The sequence below is a fragment of the Camelus ferus genome, chromosome 13, assembly GCF_009834535.1.
Source record: "Camelus ferus isolate YT-003-E chromosome 13, BCGSAC_Cfer_1.0, whole genome shotgun sequence".
In the NCBI taxonomy this organism is placed as follows: Eukaryota; Metazoa; Chordata; class Mammalia; order Artiodactyla; family Camelidae; genus Camelus; species Camelus ferus.
This window is the reverse complement of record NC_045708.1, coordinates 50,767,975-50,783,055: the sequence shown is the minus strand read 5'-3', so window position 1 is coordinate 50,783,055 and position 15,081 is coordinate 50,767,975. Positions and strand designations below refer to the sequence as shown.

Genomic DNA, 15,081 nt, shown 5'->3' with positions numbered 1-15,081 from the left:
TCCAAGGGCCCGCCCTGCTTCCTGAGTGATGGGAACATCGATGATGGTGAGCAATGCAGCGAGAGAGGGGAGAGGGCCAGGGGCTGAGGGAGGAGCCCACAGGAGGACGCCGTCCAGACTTAGTGATGGTCAGAGGCAAGTTTGTGGCCAGATGCACGGAGAGACTGACAGAGGCAAAGGAGGTGCCAGCATTACCTGGAAGGAACGATACGTTATTTCAGGGGAAAGACTGAGGATGATGGTGGAGAGGAAGAGCAGTAAAAGAGAGGAAGAGCAGAAAAAGGAGCCTCCGGTTAGTGTGGAGTGGCTTTTATTGACGGAAGGGTAGTGGAAGTCTTCTGGGGCCCAGCCAGGGGTCCTGGTGTTCGATCACGCTTCCTTCTCTCTCTCTCACAGACACACAGGCCTTCTCCACCCTCTTTGTAGTGTTAGGAGTCCGTCCACCTCCTGGAAGCCTGAGCGGCAGCCCAGCATTGTCCCGTTGCTACCTGAAGCTCAAGTTTAGGGAATGCCCTGGCTGAATGATCTAGGGGAGAACCTGATCTGCAAATAGAACCCCAGATCCTGGGTGCAGTCATTCCCCACGTAAGCTGTCCGAAACAAATACTCTGTGTGAATAACACTGGCCTGACTCCAGCAATAACACAGCTGTTGAAACAGCTTAGTCACCAGGGCGATGGAGGTGGCGTGGCGCGGGAATGCTGGGGACCGGTGATCTGACATTTAGCTGGCTGGCAGCCGCCCTGAGAACCAGCACAGGTCTGTGGGGGAGCTGCAGAGAGAATCTGCTTTCCGTCCACAGGCACTCCCTTGTTTCTTTTGAAGCCCAACCTAATCCCCTCCCTGGGCAGGGCGGACAGCGGAGGACAGCTAAAACATTTTAGGACCAAGGAGAGAAAGAAATGGTTCATTCCTTCTAGACACCTGGTTTCTCCCCCTTAATGATCCATGTTTATTTCCTGGATAACTTTTTTTTTCCCTGCCCCAGGCTCGGCAGAGTATAATTTAGATACCATGAACAGGAGAAACGCGCATTCATTTATCTTATCTAGAAAATGGAGTGACTTTCTTAGCTTTTAGGTTTCCGGGTGATGTGGAAAAATTTAGGAGGGCACGTCCTGGCCCTTCTGCCTGATCTTGCTTAGATTTCTTCAGGAGCTTCATCTGCCAGAGCTCTTGTCTGAAGGACTCTGGGCAGATCTGGGCAAAATACTACACCAGTTTCATCAGGATTTGAGGAGGACTGATAAACTGCCAGACAGTGACCCCATTCCTCTTCCAGCCCTTTGAAGACGTGACCTTTGTGTTTTCTCTTTATCCTGGACTTCTTCTGCACTGTTTGTTTTGGAAGTTGTTAAGTTAAATTAGCCATCCCTTTCCTCTCTTGGTTACTGTATGGGAATGCAGCTGTCAGTCTATGAACTCTGCCATCGTCTATTTTTAGATTCAGTGTGAATGAAGCCCTCTTCTCTAATTGCATTCAGAGAGAGAGAGAGAGAAGGAGGCAGGTAGATTTCATAACCATCGCATCAGCTATTCTAAATGCCCTGTGCACTCATGGTGTCCTAGGGAGAAAGCAAAGAAGCCCACTGTGTGTTTACCTCCCTTGGCTGTCAAGTTTGTTTTCACTCCACATTTATATTGATTATGATCATATAGAAAAGAGCTGTTGCCACATTTGCTTTCCAGTGTTTTAACACTTGCCGGCTTGATTGGTTCTGATTTCTTAAGCTTTGTTAGAAAAAGATTGGTTCATTGTTGAGTTCAAATTTCTTGGAAAACAGGGAAGATCCTTCTTGTGATACTTACCATGAGAGTAAATAATCTTCAGCATGCTGAGAACTGTGTAAGGGCAGTGGACCTCAGTTTCTTCTAGATCTCTCTACCCACACCCTCCTGCCCCATCCCAGTCTGCCTTTCACACAGCGGCCAGATCTCTTGCTTAAAGATCCTTCTGAACAAAATGCTGCAGCATTTAGAGCACGTTTCTTCTCTTTGTCATCTGACCCTCCTCTCCAGCCTTTCCTGTTTTCTCCACTCTTTCTCTCATTCCTTGCTGTATTAAAGTAGCTTGTTTCTCTGACTATCCTGCTCTTTTGTGCTGCCATGACTTTTTATGCATGCAGCTCCCTCTGCTTATAATTCCTTCTCCTCTGTCCTTACTCGGTGAACTCATACTCATCCTGCGATTCACAGTTACACGTCCTCTCTTCCAGATAAGATAATCGAGAAGGACATGTATTCTATGCTGCATTCCTTGTCCCCTCCCTAGCACTCTTGACATCTTTGTGCTGACTACAGTTGTCCCTTGATACCCCCGGGGGATTGGTTCCAGGACCTTAGGGAATATGAACATTCACAGATGCCCAAGTCCTTCACATAAAATGGTACAGTACAGTCAGGCCTCTGTGTCTGTAGATTCTGCAACCATGGTGGGCACAGAGGGCTGAGTGTATACATGTACTTCTAATGTAGTACCTCCCACACGGGATTGTTCTTATTTATGTATATACCTTCCTACCCCACCTTACTGTGAACAATTGAGGGCAATGACTTTGCCTTGTATATCTTTTTTTATCCCCACTATTATGCATAGAAACTAGTAGATGCTTAAAAACATCTGGTAGAGGAAAGAGTGAATTGGATCGGGCGGCCCATCTAGCATTAGACTAGGTTTCAGACGTGTATTATTCTGTCATGGTGGCAGCACCAGTTGTTATGATGTCTCAGTTCTTGGGCTTCTTTTCTGTCCTGGAAATCTAGGCTTGAGTAGATCCCTAGGGACCTGACGTGTCACACCCAAATGAGTGCTGCACCACTTACTTCTCTGGAATCTCTTGCCTGTCATTCATCTCTTCTCTTACCCCTGTAGACTTGGACAGGTGTGATACACACTTCAAAGGCCCACCTTTTTATTGCTTTACTTAATCCTTAAACTCTAGAACAGGTCATAGAACTATTTGGTTTCTAGCCCCTGTGGTTCCATCCTGTCCCCTCCTTTAACCCCACAAGCCCTCTCAAACAGAACACGAGAACAACCCCATATTACAATTCAGATGGAGAGGGAGGAAGGAGACAGTGCCTTCCACAGGCTCACTCCCTTTCTACCCAGTCCTGGGGACAGGCATATTGTTCCTTGATGGGACCCTTGGGCCAAATTTGAGGAACATCCCTTTTCCTGAGAGAGAAAGAGAGAGACTGAGTGTGTGTGTGTGTATACATATACATATGTGTGGGGTTGGGAGAAGGGAATCAGGCAGGATGGAAAAGGAAGTGAATGCCCCCACAACAGAGCAAACTGTAGACTACACATGTGCGGTATACAGGTAATGGAGTGGCAGAGGGAATTTTGGTTTGGAGGAGTAGTTGGAGAAAGAATGATGATGATATTCATTCATTCATTTGGCAAAAACTTAATGAATATCTATTCCATAAAGACATGGGTGATAGAGCTGTGAAGAAGACAGACAGTCCCTGGCTTTCAGAAACCTCTCAGTCTCAGTGGGAGGAGGCCAGGGAAAGAGATCTAGGTAAGTAGCCAGGTAGGTGGACTGCAGGATACATGTTACAGAGCTGGGCACGCAGGGGCCTGTGGGAGCCAGAGGAGGGGCACTTCAGCAGTCTCAGTGGGTGAGGGAAGGTGGGAGTGAATCTGTGGAACTCTCGAAGATGAGCAGGAGGTATTCTGGTACGAGTCGGGATGCCCAGGTATTATGAGCAGAATACTATCTGCGGCCTGGAGGAAAAGAACCTCTTTTGTAATTCACCCTCTCGAAGGGGGCAGTTGGTAAAAACTAGGTGTGCTTACAGGGACCCCGAGTACAGTTAAGTGAAGGTAACCTTGAGTAACAACCTTTAAAAAGCAGCCAGCATTTACTGAGTGCTTGTTGTATCCCAGGGCTGTGCTGAGTAATCCACATGGTACCTCATTTAATCCTCATAACCACAGGAGACAGGCATGCTGTTCTCCCCCTTTTATAGACAGAGAAGTTCAGCAGCTTACCTGCCACTGCACAGGTACCAGGTGGCCAAGGCGGACCACGATCACAGGCTGCTTCTCTCCAGAGTCTGAACTCTGTCTAACCCATCTCCATGGCTGGGGAGGGATGGCGGGCTACATTCAAGGTAACCAGTCTCCAGGGCAGGAGTAAGGAAGGGTTCGTGAGATAAGACCCTAGGATGCTAACCAAGAGCCACATCTTGGTCTTCTATGCCATTTAAGGAGTTTTAGCATTAGACTGAGGACAGTGTAAAGACATTTAAATTGTTTTAGAAATCATCTGTCTTGTTACAGTGTGAAAAACAGACTTGGGTCATGTGTTTTGAGTCATCTAGACCTGAGATGACGGTGGCTTTTAACAAGAGGAGTGGTGCTGAGGAGAGAGAACATAAATCTGCAAGACTTGATGAGTTGAGAGAACTGACCAAATTTGGTGGTTTGACTTTCTTTTCTGCACCATGGAAATAGAGCCATCCAGTGGAAAGTGGGCTTGCAGATTTGAAACTCAGGAGGGAAATCTGAACTTAAGAAGGTGGCTGGTGTCCTAGGAGAGGAGGAGACTCCTCAGGGCGAGTGTGCTGAGTTAGAAGGGGAGAGAGCTACTCTGCAATCCAGTGAACACCAGGATGTATTTTTTTTTTTCTGTATTTTGTGGTCCTGCAGATCCATTTGTTTACAAAACATTTGATGCCCCAGCTACTTTTCCAAATGTATAACCTTTAAGCAGTCCAACACGGCGTAGCTGGGATAAGTGGGTGTTCTCTAACTGAAAAGGTGTCACTTTGCAAAAAGCCTGATCTGAGGACTGTTCCCCCATGTCTAATCATGTTTCATAGACAGCTTACTTCAATTAGGGGATATTGCTTCAGAATATAGCAATGACAATGCTTAGAAAAATGTCTTCTTACACGTGAGGAGTTTTCTCCACAATGCAAATGCTTGATGTGACAGGGAAAAATGAGAGAGGTGATGCAAACTGAACTGTTGGGCTGTTTTGTGAAATAATTATACTCATTCATTTTATAACTACTCATAGCCTGGCCTGTGGGGCATCTTAAGAAAAAAGCCAGGACCAAATTTATAATTAGCCAAGTCCATTTTTGCCAGACCTAACCATGGATACTGGACAGGGTTGGTTTTGTTATTTCCTTAATTGAAAGCGTCAAGAAAATACAAGCCGGGTCAGGGAGTTTTTGATCGGGGAAGGAACGCTGGCATAAATAACCTCAGATTATATGTCTGCCAGGAGGCTGGGAGGAGGCTGGTCTGCACGGCCTCTTTCTGAGGTTACCCAAACAAACCTGGTGACTGGCAGCTCCCCTATGTAACGTGGGAATGCACAGAAGTATTTTGAAATCTCTTTAATTTTTTTTCCCCAGGGCACGGGCCCAGGGAAATCAAGGTTTCTTAGGAAACCTAAAGGCTTTTGACAACCATAAAATAATTCTTTATTTCCCCTTAATGCAACTTGCCCTTCCCCTCTTCCCCTTTATTTCCAGTTAATTGAGCAACAGTATAACCTAACCATCCTGGGACTGGATGGAAAAGACCGAGTATTTTTAAGTGCCTGTGTGCCAAGTCGTCCTGTCAACAGCCTTGGGAAGTAGGTCCCACTGTTCCTATCTTGCAGAGGTGGAAATTGAAATTGGGACTTACTCAAAGTCACTTAGCTGGGAAGACATAAAGATAAAATTGAAAAGCAGATCTGTTTGGCCCCCACCCTCTTTATACTATCCTGGCTGGCAAATACCTATTTCCAAAAGTGTAAGTGAGAAGCGTTCTGATGACTTCCTGAATGAAGCTTCATCTTCCATCACTTCACCCTCTTCGCCAGGGGCCATTCTTACATTCTGGGTAACCTCATAAACCCCTAGGTTTCTTGGGGTGCTCAGACTGTTTGCTAGCTATTTGTCTCCCCACCATTTTTGGCTTATGCAAAGGACTTGCTCACCTCTCTGGCTTTCCACGTGTCTTCAGAAAACTGATCAGCTAACACTTTTCTCATGAAGGGCAGAGTGCTTTAACTCATACAGAGATAAATGCTTCTTAAGGGTATGGTTGGTCGATGCTTCCCCATATGGAAGGGCACAGATCTTTCCGCCTGTAATGATGCTCTGCCATCTGGGTGTGTCCTATAGAACCCTGGAGTGCAGTTACTCAGGTCAGAGCACCGCCCCCATAACAGGATGGAAATGGTAAGTGTAATGAACCACAGTATCTATCCATATCTCCCTTCTCAGTATTCCAAATGAATTTTCCATGCAACCAAAATGTGTCTCCAAAGCCATTTGAGAAATGTGAAGCTCAGAAGCCCACAGGCTAGCAAAGCTGCTGGTCTGGTTTAGGTGTAGAAAACCATGCATTTCAAATCTATAAATTCCCTATGCTGATACCTTACAACTTTACCCGACAGAACTGGTATAACCAGTGTCCTTGTTTTATAGGGAAGGTTCTCCAGGTGCCGGAGGTAGCTTTGGCCTTCCTGCCATTCTCCCAGGGAGCTCAGATTGGATGCTTCACTTTCATTATCCCCATGAATGGTGGCGAGGGGAGGGGAGTATTGCCCACGCAGTATCCCAGGAGTCATGAGACCGGTGTTTTATTACACACAACATAGTCATTAAAGCTGAACTTTGTTTCCGAGTCTATTGGAGGCAGAAGAGAAAGTGCTTCCTGCCGCCTGACTTCACAGCTTTGCTGGGCTCCTCTGCCCGGTGCTTTCCTGTTTGTGAGTTCTGTGCTCCAGGTTTGAATAGGGGTTCATAGTGGGAAGTTCCATGTCTCTGAAACCTCGTGATTATTCTGAATTAAAAGTAGGCATAAGACTTAACTTTTACTTCCCAAAAGCTAACTATGCATGCTTTCTTCACTGTTCTAAATTGTTTTCATGTAGTAACTAATTTAATGATCACAGAATCCTCAGAGGCAAGTCCTACTTAGCAGGCTAAGGGGCCCTAGGGTACAGCCAGGGGTGGTGAGGGGTGAGATCAGAGTCCAGTGAGGGACGGCCAGGGGGCCACTCGAACCGGCTGTTCTCCCTGTGGTTTCCGTCAAACTATAGGCCATGAAGCTCCAGAAGCTCGAGGCTGATGTTTCTAGGGAAGAAGCCTCCTGAGTCTTGACCTCTCCCCTCACGAGCGGGAATAACACATGCCCCAGACGGCACCAGAAGTCAGGAGGTGCTGTGTGGGCATCTGGCAGAGCATGTGATAAAGTTCATGAATGTAATAGGAGGTTTAGAAAGTACTTCACCTGATGGTGGGATGGAAGGAAAAGAATGCTGGTGTGGGGGCCTGTGAAGGGTGTCCCCCGAAGAGTGACTCAGCTTGCCTGATGTCTTATCAGCTGACCTGCACAGAGATGTTTTATTTTGGTTTTGGTGACTTGGTGATTGACATTTACAAACTGAGAGATGTTTTATAACCACCTGAATTTCTGGCTTCTCTTGGAAAAGGCAGCAGGTCTGGTAAGACGACCTACTGCTCTCATGACGGCTGCGGGCTGGAGTGAAGGCGGCTGCCCGGACCCACAGGGCTTGCTCCCCGTCCCTGATCGCACACCTCGTTTGGGCCAGAACCACAGCTGAACCCAGGGGTCCCTGGGCTTCCAGCTTTGCACTTGGAGGATCAGTAACATTTCTCTAGTCGGTTTTCTGAAATGGTTCTGTGTGGGTTTGGGGGGTTCTTCCCTGAAGGCTCGTGTTAGACCATTGCAGACATGCCATGAGCCGTGCCTGTGGCCTCCCAGGGACACTGCGTGTGTGTCTCCTGTAGAAGGTTGTGTCTGGTCAGAGTTGAGTGGTGCCCCTGCACGCAGTGTGCGTGATCCAAGTGTTAAATTTGAATTCTGTTTCTACCAACAAAGGTCATAGAAGGTGGCAGTTGGTGGCGGGGTGGGTCTGGGGTGATCCAGACTGAAGTCGAAGTCCCAGCTCTACCATTTACTAGCCGAATATTTCTGGACAATATATGTAAGTGACCTCTTCTTCGTGGGATGGGTGTGAGGACCAGAGGGGAGAATGTTCACAGGGAGCCTTTGGTTTTACTCAAGACGTACCTATTCCTACTTTGTGACTAGTTTGAGGGGCCCCTTTCCTCACGAGTTAGCCAGTTTTCTTCGAGCAGTACAGACAAGATGGTTGTCTTTTAAGACGGTTTCAGAATAGTTGTCTTTCTCATGTTAACAGCAGCCATGTGACTTCAGGCGAGTCATGTCGTATCTGAGGACCTCGGTTTACTCACTAATCAGAAGGAAATACCTGTGCCCACTTTATGGAGCTGTTTAATGAGGTCATTTAAATGAAAGCACGGAAGTCATGAGCGCCTGATACAGAGTAATTGTATGTGAAAACAGTGTTTAAAAATTTTGTTTGTTTTTAACAGCATATTTTAAAACAGCCTGGGGATCCCAATAGGTGGCTTTAACTCTTATAGTGGGAAGCAGGCCAGGAGGTGAGTCTCTCCGGCCCTGTCTCTCCTTGAGGCACCTGCTCTGAACCACATTGGTGGGGCCCAGGGCAAGAGTCCCAGTGAAGGCACGGCTGCCGTGTGTCTAAATATTTTAAAGTAATAAATCAGGACACCTCATTGTTAAGCCAAATAAGTTCTATCATCCAGTTATAACAAATTCACCTTCATAATGAACTGGAAGTTTGGGTTTGAACTTAGGATTCTTGGACTGCTTGGAATTCTGTGCCAAAAAAAATGTGACTGACCAGGGAGTGTGGGCTTCCAGATGCCTCTCTCCCCACTCTTTGGTTCCCTGCCATGCAAGGAGTGTGTTTATGTGTGGACACCCCAACCCCCAAGCTTAGTCTCTGTATCCTCCTGCAAACAGCGTTCCTTTGACCACTCCTGAGCCCGGGGGTGCCCAGGTGGTTATGTAGTCCCCTTTGGAAGACAGAATCGGGGGGAAGCGGCACACCAGGCTGTGGAAATAGGCTCAGAGCTGTCTGGGCACATATCCTGGGGTGCTGAGTTCCTGGACCAAATTCTAGAAACTCTTGGAAGGAATTAGGCTCTTGGTGGGCACGTCCCCTTCCCTTGAGGTTCTTGTGCAAAGAGAAAGAGGACAGCTGGAAAAGGGCCAGACAGAGCAGGGCTCTGAACATAGGGGGCCAGATTCAGGGCCCCTCCTGCTGTGTCTAAGGCTAGTGCTGCCCTGAACCTGGCCCTCCAGGGAGCATAGTATGTGAACTGGTAACTTTCAAGTTTGTCCTCTTGAGTTCTGTGGTTCTGGGGGTACTCTCCCAGCAGAGTTGAAAGTCCCAATTCCTAATCCTAGTGTTAGAGATGAAAGGAGGTACCTTGGTGCCTAATACTCAACTCACAGGTGGGAGCTTTTGCCATTTCTTTCTTTTGACCACTGAGGCTGCCAAGCGAAGAGCAGTTATAGCCATCCTGGCTCCTAACCAAGAAGATATACAAACTCTGAGCATCGCCTCTGCCAAGCCAGGTCCCAACAGTTTCTTGTACAGACTCTTAGTATCCCCGTTCTCAGCCCTGGGTCTCTGCACAGCCTGGTGCCCCCAAGTCCAGAGTCTCCCCTTGGACTGAGAGGAGATGTGAAGATGGATGAGGACTGGGGATCCAATGATTCTGTGTACCGACCTTGACCCTGTTACCCTGCTGTCAGCATCTTGTGTCTCCTGTCATATGGTGCTTTCCAGTTCTGAGTGGCTCAAGGGCCTTTTGGACATGTTGGCTCACTTTTTCAGAATATCCCTTCTGTGGGAGTTTTAGCTGTACCCGTCTCTGTGGCTGTCAGGAAATCCTACTTCATCTATTTTTCATCTTTAAAAAAAATTGTTTCAATCTGGTCTGCTTGTGCCACTACCGTTTTTTCCCCCTTGTGATTTAATTTCCTTTGTTTTCCTTTCCTGGTTTTTGCCTTTTTGTCTGTTTTTGTTTTGTGGAGTTGCAGGAGTGAGAGGAGGAAGGCACAAGTGGCCAATTCACTATGTTTGACTGAAGATTTATTATTTTTATTTATTTTTTATTGAAGTATAGTTGATTTACACTATTATGTTAGTTTCAGATATACAGCATAAGGATTCAGGTTTTGTTTTTTTTTTTTAACAGATTGTAGTCCATGAACAGTTACTATAAGATAATGGCTATAATTCCCTGAGCTATATAATATATCCTTGTTGTTTATTTTATACATAGTATTTGCCTCTCTTAATCTCATACCCCTTATGTGCCCCTCCCTGCTTCCCTCTCCCCATGGATAACCACGTTTGTTTTCTATATCTGTGAGGCTGTTTCTGTTGCTGTATACATTTGTTTGTGTTATTTTTTAATATTTCACATATAAGTGATATCATACAGTATTTGTCTTTCTCTGACATTTCACTAAGCATAATACTCTGTAGGTCTGTCCATGTTGTTGCAAATGACAGCATTTCATTCTTTTTTTATGGCTGAGTAGTATTCTATTGTCTGTGTTAGGGTGTGTGTTTATACATATGTGAATATTTTTACATCTCTTTATTCATTCATTTGTTGTGTACACTTGGGTTCCTTCCATGTCTTGGCTATTGAAAATAGTGCTGCTATGAACATTGGGGTGCATGTATCTTTTTGAATTACCGTTTTTATTTTTCCTGGTATATACTCAGGAGTGGATCATATGGTAGTTCTATTTTTAGTTTTCTGAGGAATCTTCATACTGTTATCTGTAGTAGCTACACCAGTTTACATTCCTGCCAACAGTGACATCTGCATCCTTGCCAACACTTGTTATTTGTGGACTTTTTGATGATAGCCATTCTGACAGGTGTGAGGTAATTTCTCATTGTGATTTGATGTGCGTTTTTCTAATAATTAGAGATGTTGAGCATCTTTTCATGTGCCCATTGGCCATCTGTATGTCTTCTTTGGGAAGATGTCTGTTCAGGTCATCTTCCCATTTTTTTGATTGTGGTGTTTGTTCTTTTGATATTGACTTATATGAGCTGTTTGTATATTTTGGATATTAACCTCTTGTCAGTTGCATCATTTGCAAATATTTTCTCTCATTCCACAGGTTGTCTTTTTGTTTTGTTGATGGTCTCCTTTGTGGTGTGCAAGCTTTAAGTTTAATTGGATCTTATTTGTTTATTTTTGCTTTTTTTTCTTTTGCCTGAGGAGACAGATCCAAAAAAAATATTGCTAGGATTTATGTCAGAGTGTTCTTCCTATGTTCTCTTCTTTATGGTATCATGCCCTACATTTAGGTCTTTAATCCATTTTGAGTTTATTTTTGTATGTGGTGTGAAGAAATGTAATCTCATTCTTTTACATGTAGCTGTCCAATTTTCCCAGCACGACTTATTGAGGAGACTGTCTTTTCTCCATCGTATACTTTTTCTGCCTTTGTCATAGATTAATTGACCAAGATGTGTGGGTTTATTTCTGAGCTCACTATTTTGTTCCATTGATCTATATGTCTGTTGTTGTGCCAATACTATGCTGTTTTGATTCCTGTAGCTTTGTAGAATAATCTGAAGTCTGGGAGGTGATACCTCCAGCTTTATTCTTTTTTCTTAAGATAGCTTTGGCAATTCAGAGTCTTTTGTGGTTCTATATAAATTTTAGGATTATTTGTTCTAGCTCTATGAAAAATGTCATGGATATTTTGACAGGGATTACATTAAATCTGTAGATAGCTTTGGGTAGCGTGGTTATTTGAACAATTTAATTCTTCCAGTCTAAGAGCATGGGATATCTGTCCATTTCTTTGTATTATCTTCAGTTTCCTTCATCAGCATTTTATAGTTTGCAGAGTATAAATCTTTCATTTCCTTGGTTAAGTTTATTCCTAGGTATTTATTCTTTTTGATGTGATTGTAAGTGGGATTGTCTTTTTACTTCTCTTTCTGATCATTATTACTGAGGATTTAAATAGTACTAATAAAGGAGTGGGCACAGATGTTCATTGAGGGTTTCAGCTATATCAGAATGGCCTCAAATCCCTTCTTTCCTGCATTTTTTCTTTCTCTTCCTAGATTTCCTTAGAGAGTCAGGGATCTACCACACAGTCAAACTGTCTTCAGGCCACACTGGGCCAGTGGGTAGAAAAGCCTTAATTTTCCAGACAGCAGTTATTCTTACCTGTTTCCCTTGTTATCTGGTGTTCAGGTTCCAGAGCGTAGAACTGACCCCAGTCTCATAACCCCAGTGGGGGCTGGCTCACCACAGTCATGTTAGATACATAGCGGTGCTTTTTTTCCCCTTTAAGATCCCTCAGTTCTTGAACTTGCTCAACAGAGTATAAAACACACAAAATAGATAGATGGAATTTTTATTAATCTAATCTCCTTAGTGAGTTCTGTGGTGAGTTGAACCCATTCATGGTCCTTACTTATAAGAACGTATATGTGAACATTCATTTGCACACTTATGTACTTATTATTATATTCCTGTATTTGTATAAGTCTTTAACTTGGAAAAAACACTTTACCTCTTATATCAACTTTGTACCACACCATCAAGAAGGGGTTTTGAGTTTTAGAGAAGCAGCAGACCCTATATTTGAGAGCTTCTTGGTGGGCAATTTTAAGAAGGATGCTTTCAGACTGGAGTCTGTCCTAAAGAAATACCCAAGGTACTTAAAACATGTCTCTGAGCGGTGATCAAAAAACTTGATCATTTTTATCAGAGAGGAGAGGAAACCTGGAGATGAGGTGCATGTTCCAAGTACCTAAGGCGCTTTAATGGAAGAAGGACCTCATCTGCCGTGTGACTCCTGTGTGCAGACCTGGGACCAGTGGGGCAAGTTACAGCAGGCTGAGTGCTGACCGTGAGTCAGAATTTGACCATTGGAGCTGCCTCAGAGAGAGTGAGACCCCGTTTCTGGAAGAGTTTCCTTGGGAGCTCTTTGACTTTTTGGCAGAGCCGTTGGTTATGTGAGGGGACCCAGTGTCCAGCTTCAATATTCATCCTATGACTTTTAAGTCTTCAGGTTTGGAGCGTTAGATTTGGAATTTGATAGGAGCTGATACAGCTCTTTTGTTTGGTTGTTTTCCATGGCAGAGCCTATAAGAATTTTTGAACTATTTCCAAAGTATCTCCCCAAAGCCCATTTCTGAATTGCTCATCCTTTCTCTTGCAGGAGAAAATGCAGAAGTTTCCATGGACGTTTCCCTGGCTTACCGCGACGATATGTTTGCTGAGTGGACTGAAATGGCCCGTGAGAGAGTGCCCCGGAAACTCAAATGTACCTTCACCTCCCCCAAGGTAGGGTCCCTTGGTGTCTAGTTGATGGGGTGATTATTGTGTTTCTAGGTACGTGGGAAGATTTGCTTTACAATTTGCAGGCACGTTCTTTGTTTCTTAGCATGCACGACGCGTGGAGGTTAGTAGTCTTTGTCCTTTGTCTTAGAAGAGGGCAGTGTAGGTATTCCATGCCCCTGCACAGGAGGAAAGAGCAGAGGAAGGAATGTGCATTTGAAGTGATTTAGTTGTTTCTATGAAATGCCTCCCTAGAAATGAACTCTTGGTTCTTTGGTTATTAGCTAAAAGTGTTTGAAGAATGTTGCTAAGTTAATTTTAGGTGTGTAGATCTGCTCATATTGGATCAATGCTTGTGTGTGCTTCTCTGTTTCTTAGGCATCTCTGTTGCCAAAGTCAGCGTGCAGGTGTGAAGACTAACAATGCCAGGGAACAAAGAGCAGAGATAAGAGGAGGACCTGAGGGAGAAATCTCGCTTCCTCTGAGACCTCCCAGTCCTCTTATACACGTTTAGGTCTCTCCCGTCCCTGGTTCTTCCAGGAGGACCTGTTCAGCCACTGATGGAGGAAGGTCACTATCCTGCATGAAAGTTTTTCTGGGACAAAGGCCTTAGATTCTTGAGAGATTAAAATGTAGGGATGGACTCAGTGACCCTCAGAGGACAATGGGATTTGATGGTATAAGAACTAAATCAGAATCAGTGGAGGGACCTTTTCAAATGCCAAGTGCTGCCCTCACACAAGCTCCCCCCACCCCCAAGATTCTGTCCCCCTTCCCAGCTCCCTGCCCCCTCCCTGAAAGCCTCTGTGAAGGTGCAGCGGAGCCGCAGTCACCACTCCTCTTGCTTGTTCACGTTTCTCAAGGAGCACCACCAGCCAGGTGATCGCTGATGTCCCTGCAGGGGCAGAAATAGTCTTGTTTTCTTTGTGTGAAGTGCGTGGGAGGCCAGACTGCAGGGAAGCACTTCCTTGATTATGTCACTCGTCCCTCGGCGTCTTCACGTCAGTTGCTCCTGAAGGATTTGGTCTACTTTGTAGCACCCATTCTGCTGATTGATTAGGTTGCTCTCTTCTCCTGACATCGGCCTTTCCTAACTTCACTTTTGCCTGTAACTGCCAAGTTAGGGTGCCCTGTGGTATGGTCTGAATGGCAGGTTGAAGCCTCTGAGTGCCATGCCCCCGCCCTGTCCATCCTGCCCTGAAGAGGAGTGAGATGCGGCGGGGCAGGTTCATTACCAGTAGTTAAAGGCCTGGATGTGGAGCAAAACACACTCAGCTTCAGTTCCAGGGTGTATCGCTGACTGACTGCACGACCTCAGGCAAACTTGCTTAATCTGCCCGGTTCAGTTTCTCCATTGCAAAAGTGGGATCGTAATTCCTTTATACATATGGGAATCTTTCTAAGGACTAGATGAGATAATGAACAGAAGCAGGGTGACCTTATCCCTTAAAATCTAGTCCTGGGACACGTTTGACCAGATGGGCCACCAGGACGAAAGGTATAAACCAAAACGTTCCTGGGCAAACCGTACACCCTACACGTGAGCACTTTTTGGGGCACCTGGTGGTTTTTAAGTCTCCCTCCCCAGGTTCCCTAGACCAGAGCCACAGAAAGTGTGGTCTAAGGACAGACAGCATCAGCATCTCCTGGTAGCTTGTAGGAGATATAGATTCCCCGGTCACACCCCAAACCTCTAAATCAAAATCTCAGTGAAGGACGAAGGAATCTGTGTTTTAACAGGATTTCAATTCCTTCTCTTAAGCTTGATAAAGCTTGAGTGACTTCAGTAGACCTTCTGCTGAATGATCAGATATCCCCCCACACCTCCCCCCAAAAGCCATTTGAAATTGTTTTGGGTAGGCCCTTGGG

The 15,081-nt window shown here is 45.2% G+C and overlaps 1 protein-coding gene across 4 annotated transcripts in view; it reads left to right on the top strand.

Moving 5' to 3' along the window:
- The window catches only part of WLS (Wnt ligand secretion mediator), a 122,676-nt gene that overhangs the window by 53,366 nt on the left and 54,229 nt on the right, over positions 1-15,081 (top strand). For all 4 annotated transcript variants that reach the window (XM_032494554.1, XM_014564616.2, XM_006191019.3 and 1 more), the window contains exon 3: positions 13,094-13,218. In XM_032494554.1, coding sequence (XP_032350445.1) covers positions 13,094-13,218 — 125 coding nt within the window. The remainder of the gene's footprint in view (positions 1-13,093; positions 13,219-15,081) is intronic.